General features: G+C 39.0%; 1 protein-coding gene across 3 annotated transcripts in view; it reads left to right on the top strand.

Moving 5' to 3' along the window:
* MACROD2 (mono-ADP ribosylhydrolase 2) overlaps positions 1-23985 on the top strand; it is a 1912358-nt gene that overhangs the window by 629899 nt on the left and 1258474 nt on the right. For all 3 annotated transcript variants that reach the window (XM_040637968.1, XM_040637967.1, XM_040637966.1), the window contains exon 5: positions 1216-1332. In XM_040637968.1, the coding sequence (XP_040493902.1) occupies positions 1216-1332 (117 nt within the window). The remainder of the gene's footprint in view (positions 1-1215; positions 1333-23985) is intronic.

Raw genomic sequence — 23985 nt, 5'->3', positions numbered from 1 at the left:
TTTGGAAGAGAAAAATTGTATGTGTGAGTATGTGTATGACTGAACAGTGAAAGAATGAGCGTTGGAATGTTGAAGGTTCTCTGGGTCAGTTACCTGGTGCTGTGGCCCGTGGGGACATATTCTAACCTCTAATATCCTGGTTTATTTTCGCATCCCAGCTTACTACTACTCTCTCCCTCTTTGTCTCTTTATCCTTCGTTTGGCTATCTTGCATTTCCTTTCAGTCCAAAGGGTCCATTCAACAGCAACTAAGAGCCCAAGTTTTCAATTTCCGAATGTGTGTGCATATGATCTTTGAGCCTTCCGTCTGTGCACTCACGCCTGCCCCATCCAGTCATATAAAGTTTTAATTTCCAACAGCATTAGGTTTGTGTTTTCAAAAGGCAAGTCTCAAGGTGTGGGCCAGATGTGAAGGGGGAGGATGAGAGGCCAGAGGACTGAGGAGACTTCGGGTTGGTGAAAGGCAGGAAGCTGTTCATTTAGTGGAGCGCGGGCAGGAGCAGCTGAAGTTCTTGGCTTAGTCGCTGTCAGGTGAGTGAGGGTGGTTTTATGGGCATTTACTAAGACCCAAGCTACCCTTGCCTGTCGTCTAGTGCTCTGTCAGCCTGCACAGACACAGCTGTGTTTGTGTCCTGGTGTTGGGGGAGGGGGAGCTCAGAAGTCTGGTTTTTTTTAATGGCTTTAATTCTACTCTCAGTTTTGAGGTGAGTACAGATGTTTTAGAGTGTTGTTTTCACTTTCTTCTTGACCTTTTTCTTCTATAACTTGTGGTATGTTGGAGGCAATACTTACCAGCTTGGGAGACAGAATTATTAGCATTTCTTTTGCACCCTGTGTTCAGTGACCTCAAGCTGATAGTTTGAAATTGGACATGGTGGGGGTATTTACACAATTGATGTTGGAAAAGGCTACAAATCAGGGATTCCCCCATCCCAAGAGAAAACTGTTGTTTAATGTTTGCCAGCACACTACATGACTTGTGTAACCCTTCTACCTCTGTCCACCACACACACACACACACACACACACACACACACACACACGAAAGCATAGTGTTTGGAGGATTGGACATCATGGGTTTTCTTCCATGAGACTACGGTGATTTTCAAGAGGAACAAATTGAGTTCCTTTTCTCTTGCTGTATCCAGTTTTGCATTTACTTGCATTTACTTCCAAAAGGACAAAAATGAGCTAACTTTTTTCTCTCTCTCCTAGTGGATGGCTGTATTCACAGAGCAGCTGGCCCCTGTTTACTGGCTGAATGTCGTAACCTGAACGGCTGTGAGACTGGACATGCAAAAATCACATGTGGCTATGACCTGCCTGCAAAATGTGAGTACAGCTCTTGTGAACACTGTTTCCAGATCAGCTGAGCATGCTTATATGGTTTTATCCCTCAAGTGTGTAACTGGAAAAGGAAATGGTAGTGGTGATATTTAATTAAATGCGCTTATATTTGGATTTTGTCCTTGGTAATAAAATGTGTGCTCCAAATATTTCTTTAAATATATATGTATAATATGTGAGTGTAGGTGATTTTTGTTCAGGTCTTCGACAGAGTGTCTCTGAAACAGAGAAATAAAAATATGAGCAAAATGTACATTATAGTATTTAAAGGGTTGTGGAGTGACAGCTTCTGGAAATGATGCCAATTTCTTATTCCTTGTTCAGGTTTCTTGATTGTGGATGTGTTTAGAGCAAAGGAGATCAAAGTGATATATTGTGTTTTCAGCTGCCATGTAAAGGCTGATTGGCAATTACAGCCAAGGCATCTGTCACACTTTGCTTTCAGGAAAAGCCAATGGAATGTGGTTGTCAGTGTGAGAATGTATTTGCTCTTTGAATGTGGAATGGTCAAAATTTCCATTCTATTTGAATAGAGAGAAGTATTGCATTTGATTGACCTTGTTGCCTAGTCATTTAGCCAACTAAGTGGGGTGGCGTGGAATAAAAATACTGAGAGAGGAGCTGGTTAAAGGCACGGATTTTTTAATCACATAATCTTCAGGGCTTGGCGGGTGGAGGTGAAGGGTTTCAGTGCACCATTAAGGTGTTCATTGATCTGGAAATTGGGACACCAGTTAATTGTTTATTCTGTTCATCTGCTTCTTCTGATACTGCCTGGGTCTGTAAATACATTTTATGTAAAAATGAACCGAGTTTTTGTTTTTTGTTTTTTTTTTTTGTAGTGGAGAAAACGTGACTAAAAAATTATAACACAATCTGTAGGATACTTGTTAGGCTCTGTATAGACAAGTTGTGTAAGAATGAATTTCCTATGGATATGTGTGAGTGGAGAGATAGTGTGTTATATTTTCAAGATTACTTTAAAGAATGTTTAAATCTGAGGTTTTGTAGTAAATGTCATATATTAAAATGATATTTTTTCTTTATACACATTATAATACTGCATTCTATATTTCTCACAGTGGGTTCTAGTGAATGCAAGTCAGCTATATACTGTTTAGTTTTTCCTTCAGTGACTTCTCACTTTTCTTTCTTTCTTAGTGTTTTTACCTTGTGTGAAAGAGCCAAATCATGTGCCAAATGGCCCTCACTCCCACTTGAAATGTATATTTATGTCACATAGAGTCCTTTATGTACAGTGGTGTTTCAAACAGTTCTCCCTTTGAGTCAGAAAACCTGAGTATTAAAGGTGATTTCCCTTTCCAGAATTATATGTCTCTAGTTTACAAATATTGGTCATTTTTTCTTTTTAACACCGTACTACCTTTGTGATATAGCTAACTGATACCACCCGAGAACAAGCAGGTTATTGATTACTTTCACACTTGTGTCTGTCCTTAAACTAAGGAATAAGGCCTGGTTTCCTACTGCTTTACTACTTTCTTTCTTATGTATTAAAGCACAAATAAATTCTTCACCTCTGAGATTTCCGAAGACAGATAACCTCAGTATCACTAACTATGACCAAATAAAATGGTGGCCTTAGTGTATGGGTAATGCCATGATGATTTTGTCTAATGTGCTTGCTCCGGTCTGACATCTCTAAGTCGTCCAGCTTAGTTGAGGGTTATTGAGGGAGGTATGAAGACCAATGACACCAAGACCTGCGCTTGAGGAGTTTCATGATTGAGTCATATCCTTGAGCTAAGGTGTGGCTTTCCTGGGCACCCCCACGCCAACTGAGTCTTTGTGGCACAGGGACTCTAGTTAACAAAAGTCAGTCCACAAAACTTGGTACCAAATCTGTGTGAACGGAGATAATGAGAGTCTTATACGCATTTAAGTCACTGTGCACAGTCCACAGGGCACATCCAGTAAGAAAATCATCCAGCACCATAGAAAGGGCCAGATTTGGGATGGCAGTGCCACCTCACGAAAGTCACACACTAGACTACTTGTGAAGAAGTCTTGGTATTTCTCTATATTTTGAAAGATTAATGATCTATATTAGAAACATAAAGAGCAGGGAAAGCAATCAAGCAATATGGAAATGCATAATAATAGTTTACATCTGTATGCCACTTTATAGTTTTCCATAGTACTTTCACAAGCCTTTATATTTTAAATTATATTTTATAAACATTGTGTGTGTGTGTGTGTTCATTTCCCCTTTTCCTATCCCTGAAAGATGTTTTTCTTTCTCATCAATTTGGTTCATCCATTTCAGAGTCATTAACAATCCACAGATGTGCTTTTGTAGAAAGAGAATGAAAAGGAGCTCATTACATACTGCTTGGGTCATTTTCCCCCTCCATATTTAATAATTCCATGACAGTTTGACAGCAGAAACTAGTTCCTATCTGTCCTCTGCGACAGCGGGTTTATCATTATGGGGGTACTAAAGCCAGTCATCCAGCCACCATTGATAATATCTTCATGCATCAGCAATTTGTTTGGAAAACACTATTGTCTAGGTTACAGACGAACTTGGTAATTTTGAACAAGTCTTTGCTTTTTTTTATGCTTGCTAAATTAATCTATTCCTAAATGCTTGTATTTGAATTAATCATGTTTGTCATCTATATTCTGTGACTCATCATAATTGGTGGAAAGATAAGCCTCAGAGATTTAGTTTATTCTTCATTGTTTGGATGTTTTGATTTCTTTTGATGTGGAATGTCCGATCATTCTTTTCAAAAGTAATTGTAAGAGTGGAAAGAATATTGGCTAATATTTCATTAAAGGAGATTGCTAAAGAAATGACTTAAGAAATAGACTAAGGACTGTTTATATAGTTGGACCTTTTGGGACCTTCTCGTTTACAATATTAGATTCATAATAAAATTTAGATACCTATAGAGTTTTAGAAGCTTATCAACATGTGGAACCTTCCTGTTCGTACTATCATCATCCCACCAAAGGGTCCACTTCATGTGGGGGGAGTTTGTCCATCAGTCACAGTTTTAGTGTCAATATATAGCACAGTGTTTCCTGAATATGTGCTGAATTAACGTGAATGAATGAATGAGCAAATGAGTAGTTTCAGAACTTGTCACCTGGAAAATGGCTTTTCAAATGTTGCTTCTACTAATTTTTTCCCTCCTCCAATGCATTCTGCCCAGTGCTGGTAGATTAATATTCCTAAATCCAGAGTCCTCATGATTGTCTGTAAGACTAAGTGGTGTGGCTCTCCTTACGTCTCGGACATCATCTCCCTCTGTCCTCTTCCTTGCTCACACAGGTTGCTTTGCTGATCTGTAACGCGTTTGCATTAGAGTTCCTTCTGCCTGGAATTCTGTTCTTCTACAGACCTCCCTGGCTTGCTCCCTCACCTCCTTCAAACGCTTGCTCAAATGTAACTTCCAATATTGCCCTAACCAACCTGTTTATAATTGCTTTTTCTGCTTTATTTATAATTGCTTATCTGTAGTATTTAACCTTCAAATACGTGGTATCATTTACTTATTGATTTTGTTTTTTGTCTGTCTCCCCCTATGAAAATGAGGGTGGAGATTTTTTTTTCCTGTGTCTTTACACTTATTGCTGTGTCCATACAGGTTAGAGAAATGTTTGAAACATTATAAGGGCTCAGAATGTGTTAACTCCTCTCCTCTCAAAATCCTTGGATGGGTGTTTCCTTAAACATAGACTTGTTAGCCTGATTACCTTTGGCCTTCCATGATTTACTGCCATATCCTGAACTAACAAGCTTTTACATGATCTGAATTGCTCACAGTCATGTGCCTGGGCTTGGAGTCTGTATTTGGGGCCATCTAGAAAGCTCTTTGTCTCTTTCCTGTCTTCCAGACTCAACTCAAGTATCACTTCTCTCATAAAACAAATCTTCCTTATCAACTCGGTCAAAGGAACTTCTTTTTCCTTCAAACTCATGAATACAGCTTGTTAACACCTGAGGGCACTTTTCACTACTTTTTATTGTTACACGTACAAGTTTTCCACCTTTCTATCAGTCCATTGTATATAATGGGTACCACAGAAATATCTACTAGATGAATTACTTGTTAAAGGTGGAAGATTGGTTGATAATTGGTGATGGGTAAGATGTAAAAGACATTTTACGTGAATATCCCTGAGAAATGATGAAATTAGTGTTAATTATCCCTTAGGATTTTTAAATGATATTTTAACATATATCTAATTCCAAAGTCTCTCGTTTAAGGAATTTACTTTTAATGGCACTTCTCCTAAGGGTGAACAAATAAAAATAAAGAAACCATATCAACTTTATTTAATGACTTTTGGCATAGCTCCCATGTCTCTTCTATTTCTTGAGAATGCTCCATTTTTAGGCTTTAAGGTTGAATAATCATGAATGATAAATGGAAAAATATTAAAATCTGTATATAAAATGGTGAGATCTGTTTCTTTTACCCTTCCATTAACTCTTTGGAAGATATCGAAGAGTAATATTAGCTTCCAACTCACAGGTTTTTATTAATCATTTGAAAGGAGACTATAGGGTGAGAGACCATAGTATAGCATGTTAGAACATCATAGATTGATATGAATCAGAATCCTCATTGTATTTCCAGGTACAATAATAATCAGATGATGGTAGCTTAAAAGGTACAGTTGATAATAATTAATACTTCTCCTGTGCCCTTCATCAAGAAATCATAGTACTTTGAAACATTAGCTCATCAGTCCTTTAGAAATTTCTATGAGGAAGTGACATGACAAGTAATGGTATTTTCTTTCAACACAAAGGGAAATTCAGGTACAGAGCGGTTAAATTTGTTGCTTCCAGTAACAAACTATGTCCATGTTAGGACCATGGCAGATAGCTCAAGTATCACCTGATTAGGGCGAGAGTCTATGGCAGGTGTTGGCTGCCTGTTTTTTATAAATAAAATTTTATTAGAATACAGCATCCGTTTGTGTATTGTCTATAGCTGCTTTCACGGGATAGCGTCAAGTAGTTGCAACAGGAACTGTATGACTAGAAGGCCTGGAACATTTACTGTCAGGCCTTTGCAGAAAGATTTTGCCAATTCCCGGTCTTTGGCAATCCCTATTTTTTATAAAGGAGGAAGCCAAGATTCAGAGAGGTTAAATATTTATTGAATTTTATTGAATGTATGTGATTTAGATCCCTATCGACAAAAGTGGGACTAAAATACCTGCCGTCTGTTTCTTGGGACAGCTCTTGATTCTGTTGCCTCAATAGAACGTCACCTTGGGAGGATGATCTGAAGCCTTTTAAATCTTTCAAATGATAAGGCCACCTTGAAAAAAAAAAAATACCTTGGAAAAAAATGGTCATTTTTCTCAGTAGGGCCAGAACTGGAAAGTGAATAAGTCAAGTCTCTGAAGGGAGAATTAATTCAAACCACTAAAGTATTAGGCAATAAATCTTTATTCCTTGCTTCCTCCAGTGGGTGGTAGCTAATATGCTGAAAGGGAGCCTGTAGACCTGAGTAAATTCAGTTTCTAGAGTGGGTAACTCATAAGATGGTTCTGAGTTAGTCCTCTGCGATGGGTGACCTGATTTCAGCCATCATGGGCTCCACCAGCAGGTGTCGGATTGTGAAGGCAGTGGAGTGGGCATGCTGTCACGAATATGACTCTGTCAGGCTTTGATGGAGATCTGAGGGCCCTCATGAGCCCCTTCCATAATTAAATGACTTATATTACACAAAGAGAAAAGTGGCTTTTGAAGAACATAAAACCATCTTCCTTCCTGAAGAGAGACATGGGGTTGTTCCTCCTAAAACCAGCTCTGATTGGTTCATTTTCCTTAAGTGCTTTAGGCATTTAATTACTATCTGAATCTATTTCTTTGTAATTACCACCCCTTTCATTTATATTAAGCAGTTTTATACGTTTTATCTCCTTAGTGATCCTTATGATGAATGTGGAAGTGAAAAGGGCAGAAAGATTTTAAGACCCAGAGTAGTGGTTCTCAAAATGCACTGCCTGGAGCAGCAGCAGCACCTGGGGATTTGTTAGAGATGCAAATTCCTTTGCCCCACCCCAGATCTACGGAATTACACTTTGTGGTTTAACAAACTCTCTGGGTGACTGTGATGCAAGTTCAGGTGTGAGCATCATTGACCTAGACAGTGGTGGAATCCTGAGCAGAACCTTTGCCTTTTGATTCCTTACCCTAGGCACGTTTTGCTACATAACATAGACATCCTTTTGGGTTGCAGATTAGGGCTTTCTTTGAAGAGAACTCAGACATGCTCTTCTTTTCCTTTGTGGCATATTCACAGTTAGTATTTGTTTACTTGTTTATTGCTTACCTTCTCAAACAGAGTAACAGTTTAAGGAGAGGGAAGTCCTATACTCTTGTTCGCCTCTGATATCCTTACTATCTGACATAGTATCCAGAGCCAAGCTCATAGCTTTTGATACATATTTACTGGAGGAATTAATGAAGGCATTGTCTTTGTGGTACTCATAGCCCCCATGGCAGGAAACCAACCAAGAAGACATTCAAGATGGGACTACGTGATTCCAGAAATCCGCAGAGCTGGTATTGCTACCATTGCAGCACCTCCGTTATCCTGTCACCAGCCATGCTGCTTGCTCAAAGACTCTAGCAGTGCAAGAAAGCATAGGGAGACAGAGTTTGATTAACTTGTCCACGTGGCACCAAGATAACCTACACTGAGATTACTTTCTTTATGTCCTCTCTCTTTTTTTTACCCATTGTAATAACATAGATTCCATCTTCAAGTGACTTTGTGATGAAATAACTAAATGACTCTAATAGTAAATAGTCTTCTAAAAATAACGACATCTTGGAAGTAGCTAGTATTTACACTGTTGTATTACTAGCTGAGCGTAGAATAAGCGCCAGTGCTTGGCTTGCGTTATTTGAGATCTTAGTAGGCCTTCAGAGGACACCATCTACACCTTCTTTTGCCTATGTGATCAATAGGAAATAACAGTGTAAATCAATTCTGGGTAAGAATGTAAATGGGCTCTCAAGGCAATTCCTGCTGTGAAATAAGTAGTTAGCTGTGACACTGGCATTAACCGCAGTGGGGGTAATCAGCCTTTGGATGTGTTTAATCAGAGTTATCAGCTAAGATTAAAAAGAGAGCCACTGTTTTGCAGGGATAATCATTTTCAGGATTTAAAAGATGAATATTTGAAGGTGTTCTCATAAATTAAAGCCATCAGAATTGCTTTGAGTAATTTGGGATGCTTTGAGGTCAGGCACAACCAAACAGGAAAGGTTAATCTCAGAGCCAAAGTAGTTAATGTGCTGGAATTGCAGAATACATTTATTGAAATAAATGGTGAATGCTGAGTTAAATGAAGACTTCCCCCCATTGCTAAGATGTTCTTTGAGCTATTACTAACCTATATGACTTGATTAAAAAGTGGGCAACACCTAACAGTTTGCAAATTTTTTAATTATCTTCGCAATTATTTATCAAGCCCAAATACTAAATATTAGACTACATTATGGCTTAATTAGAAGGGTTTCCAATTGAAAATATTGATGAAACCAAGTTCTTCCCTATAGAATTAAAGATTGATTCTGGGTCAAGAACACTAAGCGTCAGGGTAGAAAGTCTGAAGAGGGGTCTTGAATCCAGGATATTCTAATTGTTTGGTAAAGTCCCTTAACCTCTGAGCCTCGGTTTCTTCATCCATAATTATCTGGGGATAGTCATATCTACCTTGGGTGAATTTGTTAAGATGCAGAACCACTTTTTATCAGGGTAAGGCATAATACAGGCATATGACTCTATTATTACTTGTAAAATGCTTAGCATACTTTATTTACTTATTCAGTCAGTGTTTACTAAGTACCTACTCTGAGCTAGAGTGCTCTTTTGGAATGTAGAAAACTATAGTGAAAAAGCTAAGGTTCAAGTACTCTTAGATCTTAGGTTCTTAGCACAGAGAAGCAGATAATAAACACATTCATGTAAGAGCAAAGCACCTGAGATCATGGTAAGGAATGTGAGGAAAATAAAGAATGGTAACAGAGTGGAGGGAAAGGGCTTCCTTTCCCATGGTGGTCAGGGAACACCACCCCTCTGAGATGATAGTGGAGCTGAGAGCCATAAGCTATCTAGGAGAAATTTATTGCTGGCAAAATGAAAGCACTTTACTATAGGGTTAAAAAAATTCACCTTGCCTGATATCTAAGACAAGATAGTTCCTGACTTTTTCAACTGTTCTTCCTTGGTATGGATATTATATTTCAGTTCTGACATATGTATAATTTTAATTTTAGTCTAGTTTTTAGAGCTAATAGAAGTAATGCTGCTGCTGCTGCAGCTGCTGGAGTTGACAGGGATTTTAATGATTATCTCATCTGACCTCCTAATTTTACAGTTAAGGAAGCCGAGGCCCAGAAAGATTATTTTATTTTTTATTTTTTATTTACCGTGTGATAAGGGACAGAGCCAAGACTAGAGTCTGGATATCCCGACTCACAGTATAGTGCTCTGTCTGCTGAAACATACTGTCTCTGTCTCTTAGATAATACTAACTCTCCTGTAGGAATGTTGTGATAATTTAATCAACTGTTAAGTGAGGTGATGTACATGAATATGCCTTTAGTACTGATTTCTTATTTTTTATGGCACTTTATTAATAGGCGTCTTAAATGAGGTATGTATACATGACATCATGAGGTCTACTAGTAATGTTTATGACAATAATCCATCCGAACATATGTGTCAGTGAGTGGTGTTTGAGAAGATATGGAAGTCGCAGATAGGAATTAAGAAAGAATAGTCCCTTGGGGCGCCTGGGTGGCACAGCGGTTAAGCGTCTGCCTTCGGCTCAGGGCGTGATCCCGGCGTTACAGGATCGAGCCCCACATCAGGCTCCTCCGCTATGAGCCTGCTTCTTCCTCTCCCACTCCCCCTGCTTGTGTTCCCTCTCTTGCTGACTGTCTCTATCTCTGTCGAATAAATAAATAAAATCTTTAAAAAAAAAAAAAAAGAAAGAATAGTCCCATACCATCCTCAAGACTCAGACATTTGCTCCTGCTTCCTTCCAGTATCTTGTTCTCAGAGGAAAGGGAAGGTCTTCAAAAGTCATTTTGAGAAACTTTAGATGAGAACTTTATTGGTTTTAAAGATACATCCACAAGTTCTTTGGTATTTCTCCCCTGGAGTGGGAGAGTTTAGTTCCCCTCCCCTTGTATGTGCCCTGAACTTAATGACTCCTTTCTAGTGAATAGAATATATCAGAATAATGGGAATTACTGAGATTAAGTTACAAAAGACTATGGCTTCCATCTTTAACTCTCATTCTCTCTCAAATCACTCTGTTTCCTAGGGCTGCCATTACAAAATACCACAAATTTGATGTCTTAAAACAGCACTTATTTCTCTCATGGTCCTGGCAGCCAGAGGTCTGAAATCAATTTCTTGGCAGGTGTCTGGGACTCCTTCTGGGGACTCCAGGGGGAAGTCCATCCTTGCCTCTTCCAGGTTCTGGTGGTTTCTGGTATTCCTTGGCTTATAGCAACATAACTCCAATCTTTGCCTCTATTTTCACATGGTCATCTTCCCTTTCCCATATTCTCTTTTTTCTTCTCCTATGAGGACGCTTGTCATTAGGCCTACTCTATTCCAGAATGATCTCAAGGTCTTGAGATCCTTAACTTAATTATATCCATAAAGACCCCTTTTCCAAATAGGCTCACATTCAGATTCTGGGGCTTAGGTCATGGAGATTTCTTTTCGGAGTCACCATTCAATCCACTACATACTGTCTCTGGGTGAAGTCAGCTTGCATGTTACGAAGCAGCTCTGAGGAGAGGAAAACCTGCTACCATGTTGTGAGAGAACTCAAACAGCCTCTGAAGAGACTCCTAAGGCAAGAACTGAGGTCTGCCTGTAACAATGGGAGTAAACTTGGAAGGGGATCTGAGATCTGCCAACAATCATTAAAGTGAGCTTGGGAGCACATCCTCTAGACCCAGTGGAGCTTTCTGATATTCACAGCCCCCATGGAGTTTGACTGCAACAGCATGAAAGACACGGAGCCAAAACCACCTGGTGAAGCCACTATCAAATTCCTGTCCTGAAAGACCTGTGTGATAACAAATATTTATGATTTTAAGTTTGGGGCATTTGTTACATGGCAATAGGTAATAATACAGCAACTATGGCCGTGAAGTTCATTTAAGAGGTAAGGAGCCCACTCACAGAATGGTTAGTGTCTATTTTCTTAGCACGTGATGTCCCAGGCTGAGAGACAGGTGAGGTGACATGTGAGGTGAAAGCAAAAAGATTTTGGGGTAAGGTGACAATCAGTGATCTTAAAATCAAAAATGCAACCATACTCCATACCATACCTCTGCCATAGGCAGTATACTGGATTGGAAAACTGTTACGAATAAAAACTTGTCATTTTTATATTAAATATTTATATTTTAAACTTAGTGTATGTCAAATACATATATATTTATAAAGATAGATAGGTAAGGGGCGCCTGGGTGGCACAGCGGTTAAGCGTCTGCCTTCGGCTCAGGGTGTGATCCCGGAGTTGTGGGATCGAGCCCCACATCAGGCTCCTCCGCTATGAGCCTGCTTCTTCCTCTCCCACTCCCCCTGCTTGTGTTCCCTCTCTCGCTGGCTGTCTCTATCCCTGTCAAATAAATAAATAAAATCTTAAAAAAAAAAAGATAGGTAAATAAATAGATTTATAGATTAGAGGCAAAGAGAACCCAAATTCAGCTTAGTAAAGAAGCATTGGGAGAAAAGCAACACAAACCCAAACACACAATTGGGTATTGATATTTACCTGATATTCCTTAAGTGTCTTTAGTCTTTGCACTTGTTACTCACATGCTCTTTATTGTTAGGAATTGCCGTTTTCATTTTGAGGGCAAAAATGAATTCAGCCTTTATCCTGTGTGGAAGCTGCAAGCTAAGTGAAGCAGGGGTAGCTTCCTATTTACGTTTGTGGCAGTGCCCTTCTAAATCTGTTTGCTCTGCCAGGTGCTGTGTTTCCCATTAGCTCCTTCGTTTGTCAGAACCACCTAGACTTTGCTCCATTTCTAATCACATGCTATTTGTGAAATCCCTATAATTTCCTAAGGCCTTCTGAAGCTTTCCTTTTCCTACCTGTGACATTTCGAAGAGAGATTTATTCCTCCTCTATATTTATTCTGCTTAGAGAAGATCACCAGAGACAACCTTAACTGTATTTTTGCAAATTTTCTTTCAAATTGTGTCTGTATTGTATTTAGAGTGCAGTTACCCATTTGAAAGTTGGCGAAGTGCAAGGGGCTGTCTTAGAAATTCCTTCCATTTTCAGGCACTGAGATCTTGCTTTCTTACTTCATGGCGCATGATGCCAAACTTGTCTTTCCTTACGTGGCCAGATGGCTGTGTTCCTGTTTTAACGTCACTCCTTACCTGGGTGTGTCAGATGCATACACTTGAGTGTGTCATTTCTCACGTACTCCATTTAGAAGTATATTCTCATTATGCTGAGCACAGGTTTTCTTCTGCATTATAAGGTTTTGTGAGAATGGAATTCAGGGATTTTTTTTTTTTTTTTTTTCAGTCTGTGGAGCAGTTGGGAAAGCATTCTGGAAGAGTTTGGGTTTGTGGGTGGCTTGATGGAACTGGGGTGGAGAGTCTGACAGGATCTCCCAGGAACTCCCAGAAGGCAGAGGAAATATAACTGCTGTGCTGGGCAGCCTGGCAGGACTGGGCCCTCTTCCTCCATGCATCTGTGACATATCTTACCTATTGTTTTTAAAATTAAGAAAAGTCATTTTGGTTTAACGTCCTCTTAATAATATCTGGTGCCCAAATAGTTGAGTGGATGCCAAGAATAATGAGAGATTGAGGGACACATGGGTGGCTCAGTCAGTTAAGCGTCCGCCTTCAGCTCAGGTCATGATCCCAGGGTCCCGGGATTAAGCCCCACATCAGACTCGCTGCTCAGCGGGGAGCCTGCTTCTCCCTCTACTGCTCCCTCTGCTTGTACTCTCACCCCCCCTCTCTCTCTGTCAAATGAATAAATAAATAAAATCGTAAAAAAAAAAGAATAATGAGAGATTGAGAAACCGCACATCAAAGTGTATCCATCAAAAATGGTCAGGGCTCTGTTTGTAGAATATTAAACAATTGTGATATCGATTCATATAGCTGTCCACATAGAGGGAGGTGAAGTTTAGATAACCACACATCATAAAAGAGTTAATATTTCAAACATTTCCTTACATTTTCTGTTGTCTTTAAAGCAGTGTTTCTCCATATACCAAATTAACTGGTTGTCATGGGCACCAAGCCTGTTACTTTAAACACAATGTCACACTCCAGGCAACATTCTATTGTTTATGCCTATTGTGAGATTAACCATCATATGGCATTTTTTTTCCCGTCTTGTTTTCATTTTTCTTTTACCACTCCATTCAGAAATGATGGGATCAATATCTCAAAGCCTGTATGTGAGGTGTTTCTATTTATTATTCACCATGGTATAACAGCAACTTTTTATTCATCGCTATCCTTGAGGACGTACATTTGGCGACGATGGAGCTTTTGGTAAGAGTCTCACAATTGCAACAAAGCTGGAAAGATATCTGGAAATCACTCTTTTAGCAACTGAGCCAGTGTCTCTCATTAAGGACTAGGCAAGACTTTTTATCCTGTTAAGATTGTATACTTTGCCTTTAATAGTCTGTCTCTGCACACAGTAGGTGGTGATAAGTGTTTCACTCATTCGGAAAACACTGACTGGTTCCTAAGATATGTGCCAGGTGCTTTGCTTATCTTTTAGAAGAGGAGGATGTACAAAACAGATAGGCACCTCACCCTCCTGGAACTGAGTTGAGTTGAGCTGAAATGATTCAAGTGACTTGCTCAGGATCACACAGATACTTAAGTTATAAAACCTTGCCAAGAATCCAGATTGTCAGATTCTCTGTCTATGGTCCTTTCTTCTTTTCCACGGATATTTTATTTGGAGGATCTAATAATGAGAAGATATGCTGGTGATGACCTTCTTGCCTTATGTTTTCTTGGGGTTTTCTTAGGCAGTGACCAGTGGAAATGGTCAGTGGATTCTGATACATTTGTACCTGGGATGGGGAGGGGGGGCATTGTCCAGTATAGTTAATGTCTAGTAAATAAATAAATGTCTGTTTTAATGTTACTCCTGTACTTGGGTATGTCATATGCTCAAGGTCTCTCCCAGGCTAGTGTAGAAAATTGTTCTGGAAATCATTACTGTAGCCTGGCATCAGGGCACAGGACGACTGGGATCTTGTATAGCATTTGCCTGACATTTTCAATGATACATATTCTTTTTTTTCCCCCCTCAGGTTTTTATTTAAATTCCAGTTAGTTAACATGCAGTGCACGTTAACTAGTTTCAGGTATAGAATTTAGTGATTCAGCAGTTAATGTACAACACCCGGTGTTCATCACAACTAGTGCCCTCCTTTCTCCCCATCAATGGTACATTTTCTAATGACATATAGAGCACATCCGTGTAGTCTCTTTGAGTTTTATGTTCCACATTATTTAAGGATAAGACAGACAGTGATTTGTAAACATTCATTTCAGTAATTATTCATGATCTGATATCCATATGTTTTAGGAAGAAGAATGTTTGAATCTCTGGGTCCAAAATCAGAATGTCAAACATGCATTGTTATACAATACGGAAATGGAAACCAATTAAATGTAGATTAATCCATTACTTATGGTTTTATTCTGTTTATCTTCCTTAGCTGCACCTTTTAAAAATAAGATTGACACATATCTATCAGCATCTGTACCAAGTTATATTTCCCAGACATAAAATACATGGGTGGAGTTCTGGTGGAATCTTTGTCTTATTGTCTGGTGTTATGGCCTCTTGACTGTTTTTTTCCTTTTGCTCTGGTTTTTTGTTGTTGTTTGTTTTGTTTTACTTTGTTCTTTTTCTTAGCGCTTTGTAACTGCCTCTCAAATTTTTGTTAAGCTATTTGATTGATTGGCTTGTGGCATAATCCATTTTGAAGATAGAATTTGGAACTTCCTGAGTCAGAATCACTTGACTAGAAATATTTGAGCGGGTATCCTTCCTGTCTGGAACTTTCTTTCCATTGATGGTCATATCCCATAAAATGGTTAAGAACATGGACTTTGAAGTCCCAACATTCTGGGCTCAAATTCAGGCTCTGGAAATGGTCAAATGAGACCTCTTTGTACTTCTGTGTTGCCAAGTAGGGGTAAGAATAGCTCCACCTCACAGAAATGTTAATGATAACGAGTAAAAGTTAGTGCAGCTTCGGAGCACTGTCTGCCTCTGAGTAAATGCTGTGGAAGGTTAGCTGTTTTTTTAGTAAGGTCATTCCAACCATCTTACCTAAAATGTCATTCCATCACTCTCTATTCCCTTGCCCTGCTTTAGCTGCCACCTGAGATTATTTTGTGTATTTATTGATTTATTTGTTAAGTGCTTGTCTCCTCTACTAGAATGTAATCTTCATGAAAGAAGGGACTTTGTTCATTTCTGTGTCTTCAGATCCTAGAAAGGTATTCAAGACCATTTGTGAATGAATAGATATATATGCACAGGAAACTTTAATTATGTAAAATTATTAGCAGAGTGACTGGCAGAACAAGCCTAAGAGTATATTTAGTTTCATGCTCTCTTCATTGGCTCTTCTAGTAAATAAATCAGCTAACAATGATGAAAAGCCAGGAAAATAGCACCAATGTACGAAAAGGTCAAGACCATATTTGACACTTGATACATCTACCAGGAATGTTTTAGGTGTGTCGCACATCTTTTTCCAATTTTTCAGAACTCTGTCGTTTAAGTAGTAGTATCAGGATGAAATAAAGCAGAGGAAAAGGTATGAAGAACTTTAAGGGCCTGGGAACCATGTCCTTCCTGGCTTCCCTAAGTAAAACCCAGTGGGTGGATAGTGAGGTTCTTTCCCATTGATTTAGAGGCTGTATTCAAAGATGATTTCTAAGCTCAACTTATTGTTAAAGCTCATTAAAATAAAGTGATAATGTTATGGGTTTGAAATATGTTAGGACTGATTTTCTGATTGGGACCACTAGCCCCAGTGCTTACAACTTACATGGTAAATGTGTTAAAAGGGGAAATATTGATGTGCGTTTCCTCTGTGTTCAAACTGTTCAGACTTTATGGGAAATAATAAAGCTTTACAGCTTGTTCTTCACAAATAGGATGCTAGGGACTTGCAGCAACAGGAGAAATCTATTTATTATTTCGTGTCAGAGTGACTGGGGCCATCTTCTGCTTTATGGACCCCCAGAGCTAATTGTTGCTTGGGGTAGAGAAGAAAATAGCATGATAGTTAGTGCTTAGAGAATATTAATTTGCCATAAATAGAATTTCCTTTTATTACAAGGAAGGTAATTGTCTGACCACTGGGCAGTGTAGCAGCATTTCATTGTTAACCCCAATATTGCCAGATGTAGTGAAGGTACAACCCACCCCATCAGGCCTTTAGGACTTCTGACATAAAAGGCTTAAAAATATAGTTATAGTTTCCTGCAGAGACATCCTCTCTGCTTCCAGCATTTGTAGCTGCTTTCCTTGGTCCTGAAACCATGGCATCAGGTAGGGGAAAAAAAAAAAAAAAGAAAGAAAGAAAGAAAGAAAGAAAGAAAGAAAGAAAGAAAGAAAGAAAGAAAGAAGAAAGTTAAAGTGATGTAGGGGAAAGTGAAAAAAAAAAAAGTCATGGTAGTGTCCTGCATGCCTTGGCAAGAATTACATAGTCATAGACATTCTCCTCTACCTCCTTTTCCCCAGATCCATCTGAAAAACAAAAGAATATCTAGTGGGGCCCCTCCTTCAGCCCCACTCATATTGAACATAAGCATGTATTTATTTGTGAAGGCACTTAAGCCAGTCCTTCATGCCTTTCTAGCTCCCTATTTTAGATAGCCAGTGCTTCAATTGCCCATTCTAATTAGCTACTAAAACAATTACTCTGGGGAAGATATTTCTCTTCTCATTCTTGGATATTATAGTCTGTAAAGGGTGATCCTTGGTCTGAAGAAGTGTGACTCAGTGGTCTGAATTGATACATTGCCTATTGGTTCCAGTTCTTTTATAGTGCTCTGAGTGTTTGCATCTACCACTGGGTAAGCAAAACCCAGTCTTGAGTTAGTGTCTACTTCTGTCAAGACCCATTTGTAACCCCTAAGGGCTACCTGCATCAGTCTCACTTACCAGATATGTTCAGGGGCTTCCCCCAGGGAATCTGCCATATAGCCTGCAGTCTCGTCTCTTTTGTTGGCAGACAGAACAATTCTTATTGGCCTTTTGTGCCTCAGAGGGTGAAGCGATATGTCTAAATTCAGCCCATCTCTGCATTCCTGCAGGTACCCCTATATTCACTCATTTCGTGGAGCCAATTGGACACCATAGCAAGTGTACAGGGATATCTGCTTGTTGATTCCAATCACTCTCTGAATCTGGAAGGGGGTTCTTCTGAAGAACTCCCCCAGATTTCCATAGAGATTTCCACAGGGCAGTGACCCATATTGGCATCTCTTTAATAGGCCAGGTTTCCATTGCCCTCCTGCCTGACCATATGACCCCGCCATTGGCTATTGGGCATTAGTTGGTTAAAAAACAAAACAAAACAGAAAAAAAGGGGCTTTTTATCATAAAGCAGCAACAAACTGATTTGTTTTTATCTTCTTTTATTAGAGTGGTTGCCTTCCAAACAGAATATTGTCCATTCACCTTGGAACTGCTGTCCACACATTAAGCGGCTCTTAATAGGGCACTGTCCAAGTGATGAGAGGATTTGGCAGCTCCTCCTGCAGTTCTGAAGCTAATCCTAGGGGAAAGGAAGCTCCCTGCTCATGAGTATCTTCCCCTTGCATTCTCCCTGTAGCATGTTCCTGTATAAACCATTTCTATTTTATTAGGGAACTCTTCCGGGCACTGCCCTCCCCATTAGCGTATTTCTCTAACATTATCCAACACATTATGTGTATTTCCAGCTTCAAGATTATTTTGTCCTTCAGTCATAGAGGTAATTTCAATTAATGTCTAATAGCAAGCTAGTAATTTTCCCTCAAAGGGAGATTCTGTAGTCCAGAATCCCACAGCTGTCTCCAGAAGGGATTTGCTAGCTTTTGCCATAAACTCCAGTCCACACTCCACATTGGAATACTTTATAGAGAATTTGTCCTTATCAGCACTCTAGTTCTAATTTACACCGTGTGGGTCTGGGCAATCTTAGCCGTTCCCATTTAGTAGGTCTGATTAATACTGCTTGAAGAACAGATTTATATACCTTCTCTTTTATAATACTAGGTTGGAGAAAACAGTCCCTAGACAGATACAGTGTCCATCCCCATAATACATTCATATAGTAGACATGTAGCCACTTTATATGAAGCCTGTTCAAACGTACCAGTTCTGCTCTTAACAGTCAGCTTAATCCCATCAACCCTTACATTTCTAACTGTAGCCTCCACTAGGATTTCATGAATAGGTTTTTGCTTTACAATACGAGGTATGGGGAGGGCTCCCCAGCTAGAATTATATCCATTCCCATAAAACAATCAGGTCAAGATAGAACGTCTTCACATAAAGCCTGTTTAAATATGTCAACTTTCATAATCCTATCCTTTATATTTTTATATTCTCTAAATCTAATTGTAGTCTACTTCCAGACTTAACCAGTGAGTTTTGGTACCACAGTTCTCATGGCTTTCCTATCTAGGGATCCCCATAACTTCTCTTCACCTCTGACCATTTTAACCACTCATAAATATAAGGTCTTGGGTCCCCACTAAAGAGTTGAGATAGGGGACCTTACCTTTTTTTTGACAATCTTTATCTTGACTAATCTGCTTGACTATTGCCCCATACCAATCCAGGTCTGATTTTTTATTGTAATCTTTTCCTTCTGGCTTTTAAAATTCCTCTAAATTAGAATATTTAGACTCATTTGGGGCATTTTAATGTTGGAGGACCTGCAGGGAGCCCCTTTGGTCTACCCAGTCTTTAATAGTGCTTTATTAAGACCTTTGATTCAAACTCATCAATGTCCATGTTATTCATCCCTTTTCTTAATAACCATTTAAAGAGGGATGCCTAGGTGGCTTAGTTGGTTAAGCATCTGCCTTTGGCTTAGGTCATAATCCCACGGTTCTGGGATCAAGTCCTGCATTGGGCTCCTTGCTCAGCCAGGAACCTGCTTCTCCCTCTGCCTGAACTCCCCCTGCTTGTGCTCTCTCTCTGTCTGACAAATAAATAAATAAAATCTTAAAACAAAACAAAACAAAACAAAACAAAAAAACGTCTAAAGATTTCCACCCTGCCAGGAGTCCACTCTTGAATTTCCCCTTTCTTTTTCTTTTGTTTCACCACTATCAACATTTATTATATTTACACCATTTCTTAACCATTTAAAAAATTTTCCCCATGCTAGCAGAAGTCCCTTGACTCTTCCCTCTGCCTCTGTGCATTCTCTTGTTGGTTAATCTAGTATTTTTATTAGCATCTGTAAGACCCATGAGGAGAAGCTGAGAAGCAAATTTGATAAGGCTTCTCAGACTGTTGTTTGCTCTTATAGCAGTAAGTGGATGTCCAATGTCCATGCAAAAGAGCCCCCTTTAACTGCAGACTTTACCATGACTGGATAATGGGCATATTCAGTGGGTGGATAACCCAATTTTCATAAAACCAGTCCCACATGGCTTGTATATGATGCATATAAATGGTTTCATCTGGAATGTTCCACGTGACATTTATAGGGGGAGTTGGACAGTCCCACTTCTCAGACTCAACAGATCTTACAGTAGATTTCATGCAATATACCATGCTGGCTGTTACCTTGGGCATAACTCATTGTGTATCTGGATCATATATAGCCATCTGTGACTGTTCTGCATTGAGCTGTGAGTCCTGTACCAACTTAAACATCTTCTACCCTGCAGCATTCAAAACCAAAGACCGTGCCCCTCAATTACTTGGTTTCACAATCTACTTTAGTAAAGATTCTTCGGGAAGCTGATGACATAGACCCACAAAATAAGATAGCTCCTTTACAGAATACATGCTGGTTTCAGTAGTTGCTTGGTTTTGTCATCTTCCCGCTGCCCCACGCCAATATCGACTATCTTCTCAGTAACCGCAGGTACTTTCCGTCGTCCTGAGATAATTTTTCCCTTTGTAGGCAACTTTGAGGCTAGCAGCTTTCTCACCACCGACCAGCTAAAAATTGAGGGTTCCATGACCCTTTCCCCAGGTTTGATAATTTGCTAGAATAGCTCACAGAACTCAGGGACACACTTTACCTACTATTACTGGTTCATTGTAAAGTATGCAATTCAGAAACAGTCAAATGGAGGAAATGCAGAGGGCAAGATATGGGGTGCGTGGAGCTTCCCAGTACCCAGTGTGGTCAGCTTGGATGTGTTCTAAAGTCTGTTGTTTAGAGCTTCATTATGTAGGCATGGTTGACTAAATCAGGGGCCACTGGTGATTAACTTGATCTCCAACCCCTCTTGCCTCCTTGGAGTTCAGAGGGTGGGGCTGAACGTTTTAACCCACTAATCACATGGTACCTCTGGTGACCAATCCTCCCATCCCGAACCTGTTTAAACATCACCTCATTAGTTATAAACTCAGGTATGGTTAAAAGGGGTTTGTTATGAACAATAGATGTTTCTATCACCCACATCACTAGGAAATTCCAGGGGTTTAGAAGCTCAGTGTCAGGAACCAGAAACAAAGACCAAATACATATAAATAAATATAATAGTCATCAGTCTCACAACCTAACTATATTTTTGCAAAAATATGGTTAAATATACATGCTAATAATATGTATCCTCATACCTATATGAAAACTATTTTCTTTCCCAGAAGGATCCATTTTTACCACAGAACTTTAAATCTGGAAATTAAGGGTTAACTTGTTCTTGCATTAAAAGCACATTATGGGTATTTTTTTGAGAGATGAGATTTAACCATGATTTTTGTGTGTGGGATATATACTCATATACTATAGTTTGAGGAAAAGTTATTTTTAGCATCTTATATTCATGTAAAGATCCTAGGTGCTATTTTTAAGCAAGGTGCCATATAGTATTCAATTACAAGATATTATTTACTTAGTTCTATAGAACTGTTTCAAAAATTTAAATAATAGAACCTTTAGATCTTAAGTATCTAGCATAAGGCAAAACAAAAGTTCCATTTGTAAAGCTAAATATCACTCAACTATTCAGTTATTCTTGGATGTAGATGGGTAAGCTTGTTCTTTTACAGTTAGACCATATGGCATTCATTTATTTTTCTGTGATAGATGTGCCAGATAGCCAAAACCTTTGCTTAGTACCTTAGGGGGAAGGGAATCTGTGACATGTGTACTTATTTTATTCCATTCTCTCCACATTGTACAGAATACATTTAAATCAGGCGACTAAATTGCTTACAGTAGTAAAATACATTTCCCTCAGTGAATGTTGGTACTTTTTGATGCATGCTGATTTGGGTTCTGACACAGTCATAATCTACATACCAAACATATGCATTTAGCTTTCAAAACAGAGACTGGCGCTGTTGGAGCTGTGGGAGTGAGCTAGTTTGCCAACACGGTCTCTCCTCCTTCCTCCCTGGAGAAAGGGCTTATCATTGATGGCTGAGGGGCCCTTGTCTTAAACCTCAGAGTGGAGTTTCCAGTTAATAAAAATACATCCTATAGCGTGGCAAAAATTTGAGACTCCAACTCATCTTTCTTACTTGCCTTCTATGAGATACTGTGGTCATGAGGCCTACAGTTGACAAGATGAACAGTAAATCTACCAAAATGTTGACATTTAAAAATGTACAAAACGTAAGTGGAAAGCAGTGTCATTAATTTTACCTTTGCAATGGATGGACAAAACAGAAGTATATAAATAATGATTTCGGTAGCCATGAAGCCCTCAGGATTCTCTTCTACCTTTTGCATTTCTCTATGTCACTGGTATCTACATATATCTTGTAGATACTTTCTACCTATGACTTTCTGATATTTGAAATGTAGGGCTTCCATGATTATTCACCTTCTCTTTCATTCTGTCTTGACTAATCTAAATTGAAGGCTTTTTAATGTCAACACTTGAACACCTATACTTCTAAAATATGCTGTTGGATTCTTGATAACTGTGTCCTTCAAGCTTGCCTCGTAGGGTGAGACCACTTGACTGAAAAGTCCTCTTGGTAATCCAGTAATTAAATCCTTCTAGCTGGGCCCGAGGGAGATCTCTTGGGCTGAATTGCACTGTACAGTAAATGACATTATAATGAGGTTTTACCTTATTCGTTAGATGAATGAATGGGAATTTTGCTGTTGCAAATTATTAGTATTTGCCTTGGTTCTGTGGATGAGAGCTAGTGCAATCATGTCTTCTTATAATGATCATATCAGTGTATTAAAGGTAGTTTCACTAAAAGGAGAAATACTTTTGTAAAGAAAGTGTCAGGCAGTCTCATGAAGCAGGCTGATGGTCACGTTCTATATGTCACTGAGTTCTGTGTGTCAGGCCTTGTTGTAGATACTTCTGCAATAGTACCTCATTTTTATCTTCAAAGCAACCCTGTATAATAGATTCTGTTCTCGTCCCCATTTTATGCATGAGGAAAATCAGACACCGAAAGGTTAAATAACTTCCCTAAGATCTCACAGGTGGTAAGAGTGGAGTGAGGAATCAGACTCAGGTGGTCCCTCTCCATAGCTCTGCACTCATAAATTTTATGCTTTTATCTCCTCCTTAGGCATGGACATTTGCTTATAGATGAGTTAATTTTATTGATCTTATTTCTTTTTGATTTCCTTCCTTTTGTTATGAAATTTGACAATGATATTTAGAAAGTTTTGTTTGAATTAAAAAAATGTTTAAGCTCGGAAAACTACTGAGAAAAATAACAAGTGCTCGTGCATCAACTACCAATAATTAAAAAAAAAAAACTATTAACATTTTGGCCTGTTTATTTCCACTCATAGTTTAAAAAAAAAAAAAGACATTTTTGACAAAGTTCTTCTCCTCAATCCCATTCCTCCTTTTCCTCTTTCCCATTCCTTGCCTAGAGCAACCACTACTAACGGCTGGATATAAAGCCTTCTAGACTCTATTTTTTATATTTCTCCCACAGATACAGAAATATCCATAAACCTTATACACTATAGTTTTATGTGTTTAAATGTACACGAAGGCTTCATGTCTCACAGACTATACTGTTTCTTCACTTTTTCATCCAAAAGAAACCTTTCTATAGTGATTTATCTAGCTATAATTAATTTCTAGCTGCTGTATTTAATTCTGTCTTATAAATATGCCATATTTTATGTGTTCGTTTTCTTATCAAGGTTGATTAGGTGGTTTCCAGTATCTTCCCATTATGATCAATGCTGAAAGCCCTCTGACTCACGTACACTACCTCCGCGAGTGGATCGCTAGCTGGGAGGTCCGTGCAGTGTACTCTAGCGGTGAGCGTAAGACAGCAACACTTTGAGAATGAAAGGAAAGAATCAGCAAGTGCATTACTACGAGACAATGATTAGTAATAAATTATACCGCTAACAGATCATCTGTGCCCATGCTTTATGAAGTCCTGACAAATAAATGTGAGGTT

The sequence above is a fragment of the Ursus maritimus genome, unplaced genomic scaffold (genome assembly GCF_017311325.1).
Source record: "Ursus maritimus isolate PB19 unplaced genomic scaffold, ASM1731132v1 scaffold_22, whole genome shotgun sequence".
NCBI classification, from domain to species: domain Eukaryota; kingdom Metazoa; phylum Chordata; class Mammalia; order Carnivora; family Ursidae; genus Ursus; species Ursus maritimus.
The sequence above is the reverse complement of the archived record's forward strand: the minus strand, read 5'-3'. Positions and strand labels throughout refer to the sequence as shown.